At 40.7% G+C, this 21,061-nt stretch overlaps 1 protein-coding gene across 5 annotated transcripts; it reads left to right on the top strand.

Moving 5' to 3' along the window:
- The first annotated feature begins 17,734 nt into the window (after positions 1 to 17,734).
- On the top strand, positions 17,735 to 20,175 carry BEX5 (brain expressed X-linked 5). Of its 5 annotated transcripts, none has more exons than XM_081565685.1 (3): positions 17,735 to 18,177; positions 18,953 to 19,019; positions 19,578 to 20,175. In XM_081565685.1, the coding sequence occupies exons 1-3, from the start codon at positions 18,040 to 18,042 to the stop codon at positions 19,658 to 19,660; spliced, it is 288 nt and encodes a 95-aa protein (XP_081421811.1). In that variant the 5' UTR covers positions 17,735 to 18,039; the 3' UTR covers positions 19,661 to 20,175. The 5 variants fall into 5 exon arrangements, 4 of the variants coding, with proteins under 4 accessions (XP_081421811.1, XP_081421809.1, XP_081421808.1 ...); XM_081565682.1 differs by lacking the exon at positions 17,735 to 18,177 and adding an exon at positions 18,348 to 18,427; XR_014075820.1 differs by lacking the exon at positions 19,578 to 20,175 and having other exon boundaries at positions 17,735 to 17,835; positions 18,953 to 19,020.
- Positions 20,176 to 21,061: the final 886 nt, after the last annotated feature.

Below are 21,061 nucleotides of genomic sequence, written 5' to 3'. Positions count from 1 at the left end.
TCTTAGCTCTGTATTCAGAGTTTTGGTTCTAGCCTCTGATTCATTCTTCCTTTTTCATTAAAGGTAGCATGTGATCCCAGTTAAATAATTTTATCAGACTACTTCCCACCAGAAGAGTTTTGGGAGTCTGATATCCTCCTTTCATTTTGTATTCTTCTATTTCTTTCATTCCAAGCTGACAATATTTCTGTTGATAGAATTTCCTTCAGATCCTTGTTTGTCTTGGAACAAATTGCACTGGGTTTTACTCCATTGAGCAAAATCTACACACACAATTATTTCTGAGATCATTTTTCTCTATCTTTGGCTCCTGCTGAGGTGGCTGAATGTGCATGCACTCAGCTCCTTACCACATGGTGCCCTCCAACACCAAGCCAGTAGTGGCATGTTAAATCCTTCTCATACTTCAGATCATTGGCTTCTTTGTCTCTGACCTCTAGACCACTTAAGCTTCATAGAGGCTGTCAACTTTTGTTGAAAAAGTGAGCTTTGTGGGACTGAGTACTCTGACTTTTTTTTTTAACTTTTGGAGGTTTCAGCAAAAGATTATACTAGCCACACCCTCAGCTTTTTCTCTATATCATTCGTTCAGAAGGCATCTCTTAATTTTAGTGTATTTTGCCATTTGAATAGAATGGGAATTTCCCAAATCATTAAGTCCTATTTCTTTTTTTGTTTATCAAATACTCCCTCAATTTGTCTCTCTCTTGCCACATTTTGATATAAATAGTAAGAAACCAGGTCATACCTCAGCACTTTGGAAATCTCCTCAGCTAAATGTCCACATTTATCACTTACATGTTCTGCTTTCCCCTGAACTGTGGGAGATAATTTCATGAAACATTCTGCTATTGCATATGAGGATCTCACTCCTCCAATTTCTAATAACATGCTCCTTACATCCTTCTGGGCCTAGCTAGCAGGGGCTATGAAGTGTATATTTTTATTTACAGATAGTTCAAAGCAATTTGGAGAAGGAAATGGCAACCCACTCCAGTGTTCTTGCCTGGAGAATCCCAGGGACGGGGGCGCCCAGTGGGCAGCCATCTGTGGGGTCGCACAGAGTCGGACACGACTGGAGCGACTTAGCAGCAGCAGCAGCAAAGCAATATTACCCCAAATTCTCCTAATCTCCACTCACTACCCAGTTCCCAAGCCATTTAACATTTTTAGGCATTTGGCACTTTCAATGCCAATATCCATTTTAGTTTTCGATTACTATGTAAAAAATTACTTTAAATTTTGAAGCTTAGAACAACACATTTATTCCCTGACAGCATCTCACACAGCTGGGAAATAGGCCACACGGAATCCTGTGTTTTGGCTACAGCAGTCTAAAATGGAGTATCTACATCAATGAACTTGGAAAGTGGGCAGGAGGCAACATTGGTTCAAATACTAGAGGCTTTTAGCTTTCTTAGTGAATTTTTGTAGATTTTCTTGAACACATATTTTTTTGTGGGTTGTTGTCTTTAGGACCATTTCCAAAGGCCTTTAATGGCTGATTTTGTTTTTTAAAATATCATTTTTTACCACTTTCTCTGGGGATCAGGTCAATGGGGCTCCTTAAGCTACCATGCCACAAATCAATCTTCCATTATGTCTTCATAGTATTTCATCCCCATTTTCTCTCTCCTGTTCTTCTGAGACTTTGATTATACATTTGACCTTTGAACAATGCAGGGTCTAGTGGTGCTGATTCCCCACATAGTTGAAAATCCATGAAAAATTTAACTGCTAATAGCCTACCGTTGAATGGAAGTCTTACTGATAATGTAAGCAGTCGACTAACACATTATTTTGTGTTATATATTTTACTCTTATAATATCATAAGCTAAAGAAAAGAAAATGTTATTGAGAAAATCATAAGGAAGAGAAAATACCTGTACAGTGCTGTTTTGTCAATACTGTAAGTTTACATCGTTTGTTTACATAGTCTGTCAATGCCTACATCAATATTGTCTTACATGATACAAAATACTGTAGCCATTGTATGTATTACTAACACTAGACTTCAAAAATGAAAAAAAATTGTGTAAAAAAGAAAGTCATATTTATTTACAGATAAAAGGATTCATGCATTGATAATAAAGAAGCAGCAATGTGATTGCTTTATAATAACATAGTGTAATCAATACCATTGCTTCATGGTAGCCTAGCCTATACACCAATGAATGAACCATTATAAAATTTCCATGGCATATAGTTTACAGTGATATTCATAATATGACACTGAAACCTTATTACATTAAAGAAAAACACTTATCTGTGATGATGATAGGCTGATGCACAGTTCAGTTCAGTTCAGTTCAGTTGCTCAGTCATCTCTGACTCTTTGTGACCCCATGGACTGCAGCACACCAGGCTTCCCTGTCCATCACCAACTCCCAGAGTTTACTCAAACTCATGTCCATCGAGTCGGTGATGCCATCCAACCATCTCATCCTCTGTCATCCCCTTCTCTTCCTGCCTTCAATCTTTCCCAACATCAGGGTCTTTTCCAATGAGTCAGTTCTTCTCACCAGGTGGCCAAAGTGTTGGAGTTTCAGCTTCAGCATCAGTCCTTACAATGAGTAGTCAAGGACTGATTTCCCTGAGGATTGACTGGGTTAATACCACTGCAGTCCCAGGGACCCTCAAGAGTCTTCTCCAACACCATAGTTCAAAAGCATCAATTCTAAAGTGCTCAGCTTTCTTTATGGTCCAACTCTCACATCCATACATGACTACCGGAAAAACCATAGCTTTGACTAGATAGACCTTTGTCAGCAAAGTAATGTCTCTGCTTTTTAATATGCTGTCTAGGTTGATCATAGCTTTTCTTCCAAGGAGTAAGCGTCTTTTAATTTCATGGCTGCAACCACCATCTGCATTGGTTTCGTAGCCCAAGAAAATAAAGTCTGTCACTCTTTCCATTTTTTCTCCATTTGTTTGCCATGAAGTGATGGGACTGGATGCCATGATCTTCATTTTTTTGAATGCTGAGTTTTAAGCCAGCTTTTTCACTCTCCTCTTTCACTTTCATCAAGGGGTTCTTTAGTTCCTCTTTGCTTTCTGCTATAAGGGTGGTGTCATCTAAATATCTGAGGTTATTGATATTTCTGCCAGCAGTCTTGATTCCAGCTTATGCTTCATCCATCCAGAAATGTCTCATGATGTACTCAGCATATACATTACTTTGCCAACAAAGGTCCGTCTAGTCAAGGCTATGGTTTTTCCAGTGGTCATGTATGGAAGTGAGAGTTGGATAGTGAAGAAAACTGAGCGCTGAAGAATTGATGCTTTTGAACTGTGGTGTTGGAGAAGACTCTTGAGAGTCCCTTGGACTGCAAGGAGATCCAACCGGTCCATCCTAAAGGAGATCAGTCCTGGGTGTTCATTGGAAGGACTGATGTTGAAGCTGAAACTCCAATACTTTGGCCACCTCATGTGAAGAGTTGACTCATTGGAAAAGGCCTTAATGCTGGGAAGGATTGGGGGCAGGAGGAGAAGGGGACGACAGAAGATGAGATGGTTGGATGGCATCACTGACTCAATGGGCATGGGTTTGGGTAAACTCTGGGAGTTGGTGATGGACAGGGAGGCCTGGCGTGCTGCGATTCATGGGGTCGCAAAGAGTCGGACCTGACTGAGGAACTGAACTGAACTGAACTCAGCATATAAGTTAAATAAACAGGGTGACAATATACAGTCTTGATGTACTCATTTCCCAATTTGGAACCAGTCTGTTGTTCCATGTCAGGTTCTAACTGTTGCTTCTTACCTGCATATAGATTTCTCAGGAGGCAGGTAAGATGGTCTGGTATTCTCATCTGTTTAAGAAGATGGCTTATGTTAAGAAGAAGGCTGATGCACAGTTTCTCCAATTATAAGAGAGAGAAAGAGGTATATTATATGGTAATGTAATTCTTTAAAGCAAAGTTATAAAACAGCAAGAAAATTAACACATTATTAATTTTATGTCACTCATTTTATACCTATGTAAGAATAGGCTATCCATTTCAACATAAATTTTGCATACAGTGTTCTACATAAATATTTTTGTATATTTATTGAAAAAATCTGCATGTAAGTGCATCAAGCTGTTTAAACCCATGTTGTTCAAGGGTCAATCATATATACGTTAGATTTTTTTCTCCACCATATCTCATTAGTCTGTCACTATATTTTCTGTTATTGTCTATCTTTTTGTCTCTTTCTCCCCCTCAGTCTAGAGATTAGCACCAATTTGGAGCCTTTATACTTCTTATACCTTATACTTCATATGCTTATGTATAAGTATATTTTATATACTTTATACTTCACATACTTCATGAGTATACTTCATATGAAGTATATTTCATACTTTATACTTCAGACCTAATAACTCCCAGGAGGTCTTGGTGTTTCTATTTCCCTAAGGCACAGTTGCCCTGAAAAGTGTGTGCAGGTCCCACTGGAAAAGATTTCATGTCAGATTCATAGTATACACCAGTGGCTGCTGGGTCCACCTCAGAGGTACCCTGCTTTCCCCTCAATTGGGTGAGAAATTGAAAAACCTTACTACAGCAACTCAAATTAAGAAACAGCAGACCTAAAATTCTTTACTGCCTGAATATGTTAGGGAGCATCTTATAGGCTGCCCAATTGTTTCATTTTTAACAATGCTCTGATTAACCTGATGGCTACACAGACCCCGTGGGTCAAACATCCTGTTACCATTTCATTCCTGTGGCTCACTGTGGTAGTTTCACTCACCTTGTCACATATGATTAAGCACTGTCACCTGACCTCTACCACTCTGAGATCCCTTCATTCATATTAAGATGAAGTAGCCCAATTCTACTGCAGCATTCTCCACCATCATCTCCAGCATACAAAGCATGGGCCCACAGAAACTGTCAAGGATGCCCATGATCCTATCACCAATGCATTTTTAATGCTTTGGAGCATGTCTACAGATACCTCTATCCCATATATTGGGGCTCCACTCCTTCCCTACTAGTGTTCTTATATGTGTGCTGTGTGTGTGCTCAGTTGCTCAGTTATGTTCGACTCTTTGGTGACTGAAGGAACTGTAGCCCCCAGGCTCCTCTGTCCATGAGATTATCCTGGCAAGAGTACTGGAGTGCGGTGCCATTTCCTTCTCCAGGGGATCTTCCCCACCCAGGGATCGAACCCGTGTTGCCTGCATCGCCTGCGTCTCCTGCATTGGCAGGGGATTCTTTACCACTGAGTCACCTGGGAAGCTCAGTGTCCTTAACTTATTATAAAATCCATAGCATGTAGGGCATGAAATTGGCAGTGGAACTGAGTGACACTACAAGGACCTGAGACTGGTCATCAGCTTTTTTTTATCCCTACGATGAGGGACTCCAAACATGGCATGCAGGCTTTCTGGTGCTCTGTATGTGCTTTCTGTTGTATTTTCATAGCTTTCAATTTCCTTTTTCCTATGCATACTCTTTAGGACCATCAGATGAAATGGGAAACTCCACAACCTTTTGGATAATTATTTCTGGCACAGTGCTTAAATGACAGAGCAGCTTGATTCTCTGAACTTTGGATTCCACCTGTACTTCATTCAATACCACCAGTGGTGTAAATCTGAGTGTGATACTGCTACATGCCGTGTACCAAGGAACCTCTCCTAACACCCACCTCCAACTCTCCCAACCCCCATTATAAAGAGGTAATTTTTTCCCTCCTCAAATTAGTAACTCAATTTCTGGGGTAACTTCTGGTATCTACTATTGTATCTGAGAAGTGCATGACAGGAAACAGGGGACCCATCCACATTAGAAAAATTGAGTTTTTTTTAAAGGACAGTATACAAAGATATGGGAAGGGTAGTCCTGAGAACCACAAGAGATAGTGCGATGCTATGTGGCTAGTAAAGGTAGGATTATCTAGGCCTGAGGGACAAAGGGAAAGACAGGTTACCAAAAGCTGGAGATACAGAGCCTATTTGGAGAAGGCAATCCCACAGGGAACTTTAGAGAAGAGATGCAGTCAGCATCTGGTGACACTACAGAGAACAAGCTGGGAAGAAAATTTCCTAACCATATTGTCCATCATTGATTCCCAAAGAACAAGGGAGCCCTTTGATGCAGTCAATATAGGTCAGATTTCCTGGGACATAGAGCAGGGTGGCAGGCTGAAGATCAAATCATGATGGGAATATTGAGAGATTTCTAGCAAATAAGCGAGGGCCATGTTAGCAGTGGCTTTTCTGGTGGCTCAGTGATCAAGAATCCACCTGCAGAGCAAAAGAGGAAGGAGATGCAGGTTCAATTCCTGGGTGGGGAAGATCCCGTGGAGGAGGAAATGGCAATCCACTCCAGTATTCCTGGGGATTCCCTGATAACTCAGTTGGTAAAGAATCTGCCTGCAATGCAGGAGACCCCGGTTTGATTCCTGGGTCGGGAAGATCCCCTGGAGAAGGGATAAGCTACCCACTCCAGTATTCTTGGGCTTCCCTTGTGGCTCAGCTGGTAAAGAATCTGCCTGCAATGCGGGAGACCTGGGTTCAATCCCTGGGTTGGGAAGATCCCCTGGAGAAGGGAAAGTCTACCCACTCCAGTATTCTGGCCTGGAGAATTCCATGGACTGTATAGTACATGGGGTCACAAAGAGTTGGACACGACTGAGCAACTTTCACAGTCAGTCTCCAGTATTCTTGCCTGGAGAATCCTACGGACAGAGGAGCCTGGTAGGCTGAGGTCCATGGGGTTGCAAAGATTTGCACACGACTGAAGCGACTAATATGCCAGCAAATTTGGAAGACTCAGCAGTGGCCACAGGACTGGAAAAGATCAGTTTTCATTCCAATCCCTAAGAAAGGCAATGCTAAAGAATGTTAAAACTACCACACAATTGCACTCATCTCACATGCTAGTAAAGTAATGATCAAAATTCTTCAAGCCAGGCTTCAACAATATGTGAACCGTGAACTTCCAGATGTTCAAGTTGGTTTTAGAAAAGGCAGAGGAACCAGAGATCAAATTGCCAACGTCTGTTGGATCATCAAAAAAGCAAGAGAGCTCCAGAAAAACATCTATTTCTGCCTTATTGACTATGCCAAAGCCTTTGACTGTGTGGATCACAATAAACTGTGGAAAATTCTGAAAGAGATGGGAATACCAGACTACCTGACCTGCCTCTTGAGAAATGTATATGCAGGTCAGGAAGCAACAGTTAGAACCAGACATGGAACAACAGACTGGTTCCAAATAGGAAAAGGAGTACGTCAAGGCTGTATATTGTCACTCTGCTTATTTAACTTATAGGAAGAGTACATTAGGAGAAACACTGGGATGGATGAAGCACAAGCTGGAATCAAGATTGCTGGGAGAAATATCAATAACCTCAAATATGCAGATGACACCACCCTTATGGCAGAAAGTGAAGAAGAACTAAAGAGCCTCTTGATGAAAGTGAAAGAAGAGAGTGAAAAAGTTGGCTTAAGGTCAACATTCAGAAAACTAAGATCATGGCATCCAATCCCATCATTTCATGGCAAATGGATGGAGAAACAGTGGAAACAGTGGCAGACTTTATTTTGGGGGGCTCCAAAATCACTGCAGATGGTGACTGCAGCCATGAAATTAAAAGACACTTACTCCTTGGAAGAAAAGTTATGACCAACCTAGACAGCATATTAAAAAGCAGAGATATTACTTTGCCAACAAAGGTCCATCTAGTCAAGGCTATGGTTTTTCTAGTAGTCATGTGTGGATGTGAGAGTTGGACTATAAAGAAAGCTGAGCACCAAAGAATTGATGCTTTTGAACTGTGGCGTTGGAGAAGACTCTTGAGAGTCCCTTAGACTGCAAGGAGATCCAACCAGTCCATCCTAAAGGAGATCAGTCCTGAATACTCATTGGAAGGACTGATGCTGAAGCTGAAACTCCAATACTTTGGCCACCTGATGGGAAGAGCTAACTCATTGGAAAAGACCCTGATGCTGGGAAATTTTTAAGGTGGGAGGAGAAGGGGACAACAGAGGATGACATGGTTAGATGGCATCACCAACTCAATGGAGATGAGTTTGAGTAAGCTCTGGGAGTTGGTGATGGAGGGAGGCCTGGTGTGCTACAGTCCATGGGGTCTCAAAGAGTCGGAAACAACTGAGCGCCTGAACTGAACTAAACTGAAGTGACTAAGTACAGCACATGTTAGCAATACTCAGTGGGAGTTGTGCCTGCAGTGAGAAAGAGTACACTTATTTAGCTTTTATTACACTGTGAGGAGGGTAAAAGGCATATTGTCCTTAGAGGATTAATTCTAGCAAGACTAGGATTTGCACAAACTGTTCTACTAAAATAAGAAATGCACCTGTTAGTTACTGACCCAGTTAAACACATGAAACATACTAAGAGTATTGATTTAAAATCATGGGTCAGAGGAGTTTGGGTGGTTTGTATCAGGTTGTCAGCTTTGTTTATTGGTAACAAAAAGGTTGATCATTCGCACCTGGTCTTGATGTGCTTTCCCCACCAAGGGCTCTGCTGTTCAAGCCAGCTACATAACAAAAATATGCCGATGTAACTATCACTGCAGGAGAATCCTGAGCTGAGATTCCATTTTGTGCTCTCTGGCTCTAAGGTACTCTGTGCACACATCAGTGTTTCCTATTCCAAAAGAAGTGCACATTTCCAGGGCTTTTATACAGAGGGAGGGAAACTGGAGCTTGCATCTGGCCATTTTAGATCCCTGGGTATGAGATAGCTCCTGGCTGTGAGGTATATCCTCAATGCTGTTGCTATATTGCATCCTTTTCTTAACCGTGTGCTAAACTATGAGTTTGCAAACACTGACATTTGAGGTCCATGAATCTTCTTTAGCAATGGAATTGTTCAGCTGTCATAGTTATCACAGCCTCTGGAGAAGGAAACACACCATCCTATGAGATGCCTTCAACTTGCCTTCGCTTAAAGTCATGATTTGCTTTAAAGACATTTTCAGGTTCTCTTAAATAGGCATATTAACCCTTTCCTTTAGGGATTCTTACTCCCAAACTTTTATACCTTACAAAGGCCTTCAGTTGCCTCCTACCACCAAATAAATAGTGAAAGTTTTTGCTCACCTTATGATAGTTTACATTTAATACAACTGCAATCATAATGAATATTATTGGACATTAGCTTTTAGTGTGAATAAGAATCACCTAGGAAGTTTGTTAAAAATGGAGATTCCAGTGCTCCACTCAGTAGATCTGAGGTGAGGGTCAGGAGTATACATTGTCGACAAAGTCCTCTGGTGATTCTAACATGTGGCAAGTTTGTACACTTTAGAAACATGCATGCAGGGGGCGGCCCTAAGATGGCGGAGGAATAGGACGGGGAGACCACTTTCTCCCCCACAAATTCATGAAAAGATCATCTGAATGCTGAGCAACTTCCACAAACCAACTGAACACTGGTGGAGGACACCAGGCACCCAGAGAGGGGGGCCGTTCTCTTTGAAAGGAGTGCTGTATGGATGGAGAAGTCTTGAGGGTACTGTAAGAATAAGACCAAAAGCCAAACACAGGAGGCTTAAATCCAAAACTTGAGAACTCCTGACTCCAGGGAACATTAATCAACAAGAGCTCATCCAAAAGCCTCCATACCTACACTGAAACCAAGCTCCACCCAAGAGCCAACAAGTTCCAGAACAAGACATACCACGCTAATTCTGAAGCAATGCAGGAACATAGCCCTGAGGATTAAAAGACAGGATGCCCAAAGCCATGCCAAACCCATAGACACCTCACAACTCACTACGGGACACTTCATTGCACTCCAGAGAGAAGAGATCCAGCTCCATCCACCAGAACACAAGCTTCACTAACCAGGAAACTTGACAAACCACTCATCCAACCCCACCTACAGGGAGCAAACTCCACAATAAAGAGGAACCACAAACTTCAAGCATACAGAAAGGCCACTCCAAACAAAGCAATCTAAACAAAATGAAAAGGCAGAGGAATATTCAGCAGGTAAAAGAACAGGATAAATGCCCACCAAACCAAACAAAAGAGGAGGAGATAGGGAGTATACCTGAAAAAGAATTCAGAATAGTGATAGTAAATATGATCAAAAATCTTGAAAACAAAATGGAGTTACAGATAAATAGACTAGAGGCAAGGATTGAGAAGATGCAAGAAATGTTTAACAAGGACCTAGAAGAAATATAAAAGAGTCAATCAATAATGAATAATGCAATAACTGAGATAAAAAGCACTCTGGAGGGAACCAACAGTAGAATAACTGAGGCAGAAGATAGCCTAAGTGAGGTAGAAGATAGAATGGTGGAAATAAATGAGGCAGAGAGGAAAAAAGAAAAAAGAATTAAAAGAAATGAGGACAACTTCAGAGATCTCTGGGACAATGCTAAATGCCCCAACATTCAAATCATAGGAGTCCCAGAAGAAGACAAAAAGAAAGAGCATGAGAAAATACTTGAGATAATAGTTGAAAACTTCCCTAAAATGGGGAAAGAAATAGCCAGCCAAGTCCAAGAAACCCCGAGGGTCCCAAACAGGATAAATCCAAGGCAAAACACCCCAAGACACATATTAATCAAGTTAACAAAAATCAAACACAAGAAGCAAATATTAAAAGCAGGAAGAGAAAGGCAAAAAATAACACACAAGGCGATTCCCATAAGGATAACAGCTGATCTTTCAATAGAAACTCTTCAGGATAGAAGGGAACGGCAGGACATACTTAAAGTGATGAAACAGAAAAACCTACAACCCAGATTACTGTACCCAGCAAGGATCTCATTCACATATGAAGTAGAAATCAAAAGCTTTACAGACAAGCAAAACCTGAGAGGATTCAGCACCACACCAGCTCTTTAATAAATGCTAAAGGATCTTCCCTAGACAGGAAACACACGAAAGGTTTACAAACTTGAACCCAAAACAACAAAGTAAATGGCAACGGGATCATACTTATAAACAATTACCCTAAATGTAAATGGGTTGAATGCCCCAACCAAAAGACAAAGACTGGCTTAATGGATACAAAAACAGGACCCCTATATGTGCTGTCTACAAGAGACCCACCTCAAAACAAGGGACACATACAGACTGAAAGTGAAGGCTGGAAAAAGATATTTATGCAAATGGAGACCAAAAGAAACCAGGAGTAGCAACACTCATATCAGATAAAATAGATTTTAAATAAAGGCTGTGAAAAGAGACAAAGAAGGACACTACATAATGATCAAAGGATCAATCCAAGAAGATATAACAATTATAAATATATATGCACCCAACATAGGAGAACTGCAATATGTAAGGCAAATGCTAACAAGTATGAAAGGGGAAATTAACAGTAACACCATAATAGTGGGAGACTTTAATACACCACTCACACTTATGGATAGATCAACTAAATAGAAAATTAGCAAGGAAACACAAAATTTAAATGATGCAATGGGCCAGTCAAACCTAATTGATATCTATAGGACATTTCACCCCACACAATGAATTTCACCTTTTTCTCAAGTGTACATGGGACCTTCTCCAAGATAGATCACATCCTGGGCCATAAATCTAGCCTTGGTAAATTCAAAAAAATTGAAATCATTCCAAACATCTTTTCTGATCACAATGAAGTAAGAAGAGATGTTAACTACAGGGGAAAAAAAAAAACTACTAAAAATACAAACGTATGGAGGCTAAACAACACGCTTCTGAATAACCAACAAATCACAGAAGAAATCAAAAAAAGAAATCAAAATATGCATAGAAATGAATGAAAATGAAAACACGACAACCCAAAACCTATGGGATTCAGTAAAAGAAGTGCTGAGGGGAAGGTTCTTGGCAATACAAGCTTACCTCAAGGAGCAAGAGAAAAATCAAATAAATAACCTAACTTTACACAAAAGCAACTAGAAAAAGAAGAAATGAAGAACCCCAGGACTACTAGAAGGATAGAAATCATAAAAAATTAGGGCAGAAATAAATGAAGAAGAAACAAAGGAGACTATAGCAAAAATCAACAAAACTAAAGCTTGTTCTTTGAGAAGATAAATAAAATAGACAAACCATTAGCCAGACTCATCAAGAAAAAAAGAAGAATCAAATTGACAAAATTAGCAATAAAAATGGAGAAATCACAACAGACAACACAGAAATACAAATGATCATAAGAGACTGCTATCGGCAACTATATGCTAATAAAATGGACAACTTGGAAGAAATGGACAAATTTTTTAGAAAAGTATAACTTTTCAAAACTGAACCGGGAAGAAATAGAAAATGTTAACAGACCCATCACAAGCACAGAAATTGAAACTGTAATCAAAAATCTTCCAACAAACAAAAGCCCAGGATCAGATGGCTTCACAGCTTCACAGGTGAATTATACCAAAAATTTAGAGAAGAGCTAACACCTATCCTTCTCAAACTCTTCCAGAAAATTGCAGAGGAATGTAAACTGCCAAACTCATTCTATGAGGCCACCATCACCCTAATACAAAAACCAAACATGCCACAAAAAAAGAAAACTACAGGCCAATATCACTGATGAACATAGATGCAAAAATCCTTAACAAAATTCTAGCAAACAGAATCCAACAACATATTAAAAAGATCATACATCATGACCAAGTATCCCAGGGATGCAAGGATTCTTCAATATCTGCAAATCAATCAACATAATACACCATATTAACAAATTGAAAGACAAAAACCATATGATTATCTCAATAGATGCAGAGAGAGCCTTTGACAAAGTTCAATATCCGTTTATGATAAAAACCCTCCAGAAAACAAGAACAGAAGGAACATACCTCAACATAATAAAAGCTATATATGACAATCCCACAACAAACATTATCCTCAATGGTGAAAAACTGAAAGCATTCCCCTTAAAGTCAGGAGCAAGACAAGGGTGCCCACTCTCACTACTACTATTCAACATAGTTTTGGAAGTTTTGGCCACAGCAATTAGAGAAGAAAAAGAAATAAAAGGAATCCAGATTGGAAAAGAAGAAGTAAAACTCGCACTGTTTGCAGATGACATGATCCTCTACATAGAAAGCCCTAAAGACTCCACCAGAAAGTTACTAGAGCTAATCAATGAATAGAGTAAAGTTGCAGGATATAAAATTAACACAGAGAAATCCTTTGCCTTCCTATACACTAACAATGAGAAAACAGAAAGAGAAATTAAGGAAAGAATTCCATTCACCATTGCAAGGAAAAGAATAAAATACTTAGGTATAAATCTACCTAAAGAAACACGAGACCTATGTATAGAAAACTATAAAACACTGATGAAGGAAATCAAAAAGGACACAAATAGATGGAGAAATATACCATGTTCATGGATTGGAAGAATCAACATAGTGAAAATGAGTATGCTACCCAAAGCAATCTATAGATTCAATGCAATCCCTATCAAGCTACCAACGGTAATTTTCACAGAACTACAACAAAGAATTTCACAATTTGTATGGAAATAGAAAAAACCTCGCCTAGCCAAAGCAATCTTGAGAAAGAAGAATGGAACTGGAGGAATCAACCTGCCTGACTTTAGGCTATATTACAAAGCTACAGTCATCAAGACAGTATGGTACTGGCACAAAGACAGAAAAATAGATCAATGGAACAAAACAGAAAGCCCAGAGATAAATCCATGCACCTATGGACACCTTATCTTTCACAAAGGAGGCAAGAATATACAATGGAGAAAAGACAATCTCTTTAACAAGTGGTGCTGGGAAAACTGGTCAACCACTTGTAAAAGAATGAAACTAGAACACTTTCTAACACCATATACAAAAGTAAACTCCAAATGGATTAAAGATCTAAATATAAGACCAGAAACTATAAAACTCCTAGAGGAAAACATAGGCAAAACTTTCTCTGATATAAATCACAGCAGGATCCTCTATGACCCACCTCCAGAGTAATGGAAATAAAAGCAAAAATAAACAAATGGGACCTAATTAATATTAAAAGCTTTTGCACAACAAAGGAAACAATAAGCAAGGTGAAAAGACAGCCTTCAGAATGGAAAAAAGTAATATCAAATGAAGCGACTGACAAAGAATTAATCTCAAAATTATACAAGCAGCTCATGCAGCTCAATTCCAGAAATTTAAACGACCCAATCAAAAAATGGGCCAAAGAACTAAACAGACATTTCTCCAAAGAAGACATACAGATGGTTAACAAACACATGAAAAGATACTCAACATCACTCATTATCAAAGAAAGGCAAATCAAAACCACAATCAGGTAACATCTCACGCTGGTCAGAATGGCTGCTATCCAAAAGTCTACAAATGATAAATGCTGGAGAGGGTGTGGAGAAAAGGGAACCCTCTTACACTGTTGGTGGGAATACAAACTAGTACAGCCACTATGGAGAACAGTGTGGAGATTCCTTAAAAAACTGGAAATAGAACTGCCATATGACCCAGCAATCCCACTGCTAGGTATACACACTGAGGAAACCAGAATTGAAAGAGACACATGTACCCCAATGTTCATCACAGCACTGTTTATAATAGCCAGGAGATGGAAGCAACCTAGATGTCCATTGGCAGACGAATGGATAAGAAAGCTGTGGTACATATGCACAATGGAATATTATTCAGCCATTAAAAAGAATACGTTTGAATCGGTTCTAATGAGGTGGATGAAACTGAAGCCTATTATACAGAGTGAAGTAAGCCAGAAAGAAAAACACCAATACAGTATACTAACGCATATATATGGAATTTAGAAAGATGGTAATGATAACCCTCTGTGCGAGACAATAAAAGAGACACGGATGTATAGAACAGTCTTTTGGACTCTGTGGGAGAAGGCGAGGGTGGGGTGATTTGAGATAATAGTATTGAAACATGTATGTTATCATATGTGAAACAGATCACCAGTCCAGGTTCAATGTGTGAGACAAGGTGCTCATGGTTGGTGTACTGGGATGACCTAGAGGGATGGGATGGGGAGGGAGGTGGGAGGGAGGGCTCAGGATGGGGAACACATGTACACCCATGGCTGATTCATGTCAATGTATGGCAAATCCACTACAATATTGTAAAGTAATTAGTCTCCAATTAAAATAAATAAATTACAATAAATAAATAAATAAATAAAAATAGCTTAAAAAATTGTTTTTTAAAAAAGGAAGAGAGAATGAGAAAGCAAACACAAAATGTTAAAACTGCAAAATACAGTGAAGGACATGTGGGAGTTCTTTGTGTTATTTTCAAAATCATTCTGTACATTTGAAAGTATTTAATAATTTTTAAACAACCACCACATAACAATGGGAGCTTTTTTGTTTCATTTTGGTTTTTTGCCTATGACATGGATTCCAAATGCTAGCTAATAGTAAGAATTGTGTGAAAAGCCTAAATGTAAGTTCTCAGGCCTGGCTCCAATCTACTGAACTAGAATCTTCAGAGAACGGTCTGGGAATCTCAGGTGTCTGTTATGATGTTTTGAAAACATTACCTGATGACTGTGACAATTTTTTAAAGAATAAATGAAATAAGACAAAGTGAAACAAAAATAAAATTTTAAAACTATAATAAGTCAATGTTGGTGAACTCATAAAATCGGAATGCTCATACATTATAGGTGCCAAATTGGGGCAATATTTTTCAAGGGCAATTTCTATGACAGTTAAAAGCATCCACAGTCATATACAGCAACAACCATTCTAGGAATTTAAAACTTTCATATTAGTTTCAAAAATTTATGTACAAAATAGTTCAACTGACATTGTGTCTCATAATGAAACCTACAAACAGTCCAATAGCCATAAACATTGGAATGGATGTATATGTATTATCTTTATTTTGAAGATATGTATTTGGATTGATTTAGAGTAAAATGTGAATTGTATAATTCTAGAGGCAAGGATAAAGATGATATTGTCCTTCCACTTTATCCTATCTCTGTGTGTGCTGTGCTTAGTCACTCAGTCGTGTCCAACTCTTTGAGACCCCATGGACTGTAGCCCACCAGGCTCCTCTGTCCATAAGATTCTCAAGGCAAGTATACTGGAGTTGGTTGCCATGCCCTCCTCTAGGGGATCTTCCCAACCCAGGGATCAAACCCAGGTCTTCCGCATTTCAGGCAGATTCTTTGCCATCTGAGCCACCAGGGAAACCCTATCCTATCTCTAACTATCCCTAAATTTTACTGAGGGCTCTTTTTGGCACCTTGGGAGCTTGCTCAGGTCAGGCTTAAGACAATCTATATGTGCCAGAAATTTTAACATTCCCAGGGTAATGCCCACCAATAAAGGACCCACATCCATGGATAAATACTCCAGTTTCCCATCTGCAATTGGAATAATTCTGAGGAGCAACTTCCATGGTTCCTTAGATTTAGAGGGTCCCCAGCAGGACTGGACCATTTGCTTTTTGGCTATGTCTGTCTCTGGTTGGTATATTAAAAACATTTTCATCCTAAAATTTATACAAAACAACATTTGTTATATACTATTTCAATGACATGTCTTTTTATCTAAATATTTAATGTCTATTTAAGTGTATAAAATGAATAACACATTTCCTTTTTTTTCAAATATGTAATCAATTATCCCAGAACCATTTTTTCAGTCATCTAACATTTCCCTATTGATTCAAAATATCTCAATCATATTACTAATATTTCTCCAGGTTTGAAAATATATTCAGGTTTGAAAATTGACTTTCTCTTCTTTCTCATTTGTCCTATATCTATTCTGGTATAATCTTGTTTTAATATTTTACCTTCACAACTCTTTTTACCTGTCAGCATAACTTTCTCAAATTATTGTTCTGAATTGTGGGAAGACCTTCTCTGTTTTAGAGGTAATGCAAGTGTCTTTTTGTAAAGTGAAGTTGCACTAATATAATTTAGAGGAGCCATAAATTTGTCACAGATTCTCAAGATCTGAAAATCCACCAAGACTCCATTAGACTCACTGCTTCATCTTATAAAAGGACTGCACAGAGGCCCTTCACAAGTGAAACCAGCAGCTTGGGTTTATATTTCAGAGTCCTTTAAAGGGGGTGTAGGGTGCTATCCGGAGAGACTATATTTGTAGGATGATTCAACAGCAGAAACAAAATGGCAAGATTTTGCAACTTTAATCTTAGTTTTCAACTGAAAATAACTGTATTGTCTAATTACAACAACCAAATCATGAATGTATGCTGATGGGAAATAGAACAGAAACAATCACTCACCCCTTCAAAAAATAAACAGAAAGGGAAATAATTAGGGTGAAAGTTTTTTTTTTTTGTATGTTACCTCCTACCTATTTTCCAGACTTTCTGGACTCGCACCCCCACCCCCAACACACCCTGTCCCGGTTCCAGCCTGGGATAAAACCAGCAAGACTGATGGGGGAAATTCTAGGCTTTACTTGCATCAGAGTGGAAGGGAGAGAAGTGGGCATTTTTAATAGTACAAAAGAGGAAGAAGCAATTCTTTAAAAGCTCCAGCAAAGATCAGGAAAAAGGCAAATACAAACGACAAAATATTATGACCTGCTTGGTGTCGAAGATGCTAAATAGGAAAATGAATAGATAGATAAACAAACAAATAAATAAATAATGGATGTGCAGTACCCAGCGGTATAGTTGGGGAGAAAGTGGGAATGAGGCGAAAGGTGGCCACGCCCCCGCTCCCGCCCCCAGCCCTCTCCAGCACCGCAGGTAGGAACCTTAATTGGGGATGTGAGCTCACAGTGACGCAGACCTGGAGCCCGCGCTTAAATTGGTCTCTCCTTCCAGTTGCAGTCCGTAGTCCTTTGCAGCTGTGCCCCGGCTCGCTATTGCCTTAAGGTGGGTGAACTGTACCACGAAAGGAGGAAGTCGTGGAAGCTGACCGTGATCCTCGGCAGGTTGGAGGGCGCTGACTGGGGAGGGGAGCGGGGGCCTAAGGGTTAAGACCAGAGCGAGTCCAGGACTGGATTCTCTCTACTGCTTCTCCGATGACTTCACGTTTGGTGCAAGAAATGGAGGACTTGGTGGGAGGAATTCAAGAGGCGCCAAGGGTTGAAGAATGGGTACGAGATAGTATTTCCTAAGAGTTGGGCGATTGCGCAATGGCTGGAAGAGAAGGACCGGGAAAGGAGACTGCGAGGAAACGAACTGATTACTGCAGCGCGCCGGGAGGGGCGCGCAACCGGCGACCCTGGGTTGGGGGTGGCAGACTCTGCAGCGGGTCTACGCCTCCATTCCCGGTATTTCTTCACCTTCCTTCCAGTTTGGAGCCGGAAATGGCTGTGGGAACTCAAAGGAGGGGTGGGGGAGGGGACCGGGCGGCTGCTGCAGAGGATAGAGACAGGGATTAGGTGTGGGAAGCACGTCCCTTCTATGGGAGAGGCAACCGATTGCGTGTGCTACGGACTTCTGAACATAGGCCCGGAGCAGGAAACAGTTTCTGGTTGCTGCAGGTCCGTGTGAGCGTGGGCGCTGCCTGCGGACGCTAGGGTAAGCCTGACAAAGCCCTTACGCTGCAGCGGGGGCAGGTTTATTATGCCTACCTTACCTCTTCGCCCTTCGTCCATCTTGATGCATAAAATGGTGGGCAGTGGAAGAAGGGTGAGGTCCAGAAAGTCCACTGGTCCCCGAAAGGTCCTGGCAGATACCTACATTGAAATTATTTATAAATGAACCACGTAGCCACCCAGCAAGCTCTTCGGACTACCCCACCTCGCGAGTTGTCCCTTTGCTTTCAAGAAATGGTAATTAGATGACGGGGAAGGACCAGACAGTGGAGATGAGGGGCCTAAAGAAGAGGTTTGGAAATAATCAGCTTTGATTAGAATGTCTGTTTCTGGAAGACAGGTTCACAGAGCAGGAATAAAAGCCGTGAGACGGGAGAGAGGTGAAAGGGAAGGCAGCAACACATTTCCAGCGGAGTTCTAAACCCACTAGACCGCTGGCTTCCCACCCCCACGCTGGTCCTTTAATCAGAGTGATCAGTGCTGGCTATTGTCGCATTTCTGTCTGTAGGTCTTTAGGTCCGTTGGTGCAGCAGATTTCAAGGCTGAGAGAGGAAGACTGCTTCTGATCCCTGCAGGTATGGGAGGTGCCTGGGACTCACTATTGTAGTAGTGCACAGAGCAGAATGGGGGGAATTCCAGCCCTCCCTGCCCGAGTAAGTGCAAGAGAAACCTGGCCGAGATTGTGGGCCTGTGGCTGGTGACGGAAGAAGGAAGTATAAGGGCAAGCTCTGGGTGCTCCTGGATGACTTGTAAGGACTCCTGGAGGCTAAGGCCTGGTCTTTCGGCCATGGTCCAGCCCACCACCCACTGGGAGCCAGGAGTGGAGGGGGGAAGGATTTTCAGGGAAAATGATGGGCTTTGGGGCAGAGCTGGATCTGGGGCTGGAGAAGGAAATGGCAGCCCACTCCACTACTCTTGCCTGGAAAATACCATGGATGGAGGAGCCTGGTAGGCTACAGTCCATGGGGTATCAAAGAGTGGGACACGACTGAGCGACTTCACTTTCACTTTCTTTTCTTTGAATCTAGGGTGCCTCCTTAGAGAGGACACTGAAATCTCTCAGGTGGTGAAACATTTGCTCACAGAGCTCTGAATCTTGTTATTACAAAGCATTCAATTCTTTCATCTCCTAGGAAGAAGAAGCGGGAAAAAACCTCAACATGGAAAAGGACCCCAAGGAAAGGAGAGAAGAGGAGCAGGCTCCTGTGCGGAATGAAGAAGCTTGTCCTATGGGAGGTGGTGAAGGCCCCAAGCCTAGAGAAAATGTTAGAGGGGATTGGGACCCATCTGCCCAGGATTTTAGAGAGGATATGCCCAATGAGCTTGTCAATAACATTGACATCATAGATGGGGATGCTGATGATATGGAGAGGTTCATGGAGGAGATGAGAGAGCTAAGGAGGAAAATTAGGGAGCTTCAGCTGAGGTACAGTCTGCGCATTCTTATTGGAGATCCTTCTCACCATGACCATCATGATGAATTTTGCCTTATGCCTTGAATGCTGAGGTTAATAGTCATAACCCCCCTGCTTCACAAAGTTGCATTTTCTTGATGTACCTTTTACTCTGAACCTTTCATGTTCTGTCATTTTTCAGATTAGTGATTTCATTTTCACTTTTGACTTTGTAAGAATTTCTGTCAACTTACAGAAAAGCAGGGGAGAGTTTATGAACTTGCATGAAAAGATGACTATTACATATTGTAAAGCTAATAAAGCAGTTCAAAAAGCAGTCAGTAGATATACTATCTCATTTTAAAGCCTGCATTTTATATACATATGTATATAGATAGATCTGAATGTGTCTTTTTATTTTCTTTTTTTACTTAATTAGCTGCTTTTTTCCTATTTTCCCAAAATAACTATACATGTGTCAGAAAAAAAAAAGAATCAAAGAACTTACCAATCAGATTATAAAGGGAATGGAGACAATAAATATTTGAGACACAACTTAAAGATACAAATCTTATATTATCTCTGGATCTCTTATTTAGAAGCACAAACCTAGTAATCATTACAGATATGTTTCTTTAATATCAGCCTTGTTCAGTTGCCCAGTCATGTCTGACTCTTTGCAACCCCATGGACTGCAGCACACCAGGCCTCCCTGTCCTTTACCATCTCCTGAAGTTTGCCTAAGTTCATGTCCATTTCACCAGTTGATGCCATCCAGCCATCTCATCCTCTGATGCCCTCTTTTCCTTCTGCCATCAATCATTCCCAGCATCAGGGACTTTTCCAATAAGTCAAAATATAAACAAATATCAGCCTATTTGTTTATAAAATGAAGATAGAACATGCTTTACAGAGCTATTGTGGGAATCAAATGAGGTAGTGACTGAAATCTGGGTCTGGCTCAGTGGACACATGCAAGGCCCAACCCTCTAGGTGTCCTTCATATTTAGGGAAGGACACAAGCAAGTCTACCAGCAAGTCGACTGACTGCCAGTAGAAAACACCCTTCTATATCTATGTTGTGCATAATGCCATGACTTCTTGGCACTCCTTCCCCTTCTGCTAGATTTTCCTCCCTCCACTAGTCCCCACCACTGCTGATGCCCTGGAGGAGTCTTAAAGGTGACAAAGACCACCTGATAATTTTGGATCCCTTGTTGGTC

The sequence above is a fragment of the Giraffa tippelskirchi genome, chromosome X (genome assembly GCF_054371585.1).
Source record: "Giraffa tippelskirchi isolate mGirTip1 chromosome X, T2T-mGirTip1v1.2.pri, whole genome shotgun sequence".
Taxonomy (NCBI): domain Eukaryota; kingdom Metazoa; phylum Chordata; class Mammalia; order Artiodactyla; family Giraffidae; genus Giraffa; species Giraffa tippelskirchi.
Note: the sequence above shows the minus strand (reverse complement) of the source record. Positions and strands in the feature narration are given on the sequence as shown.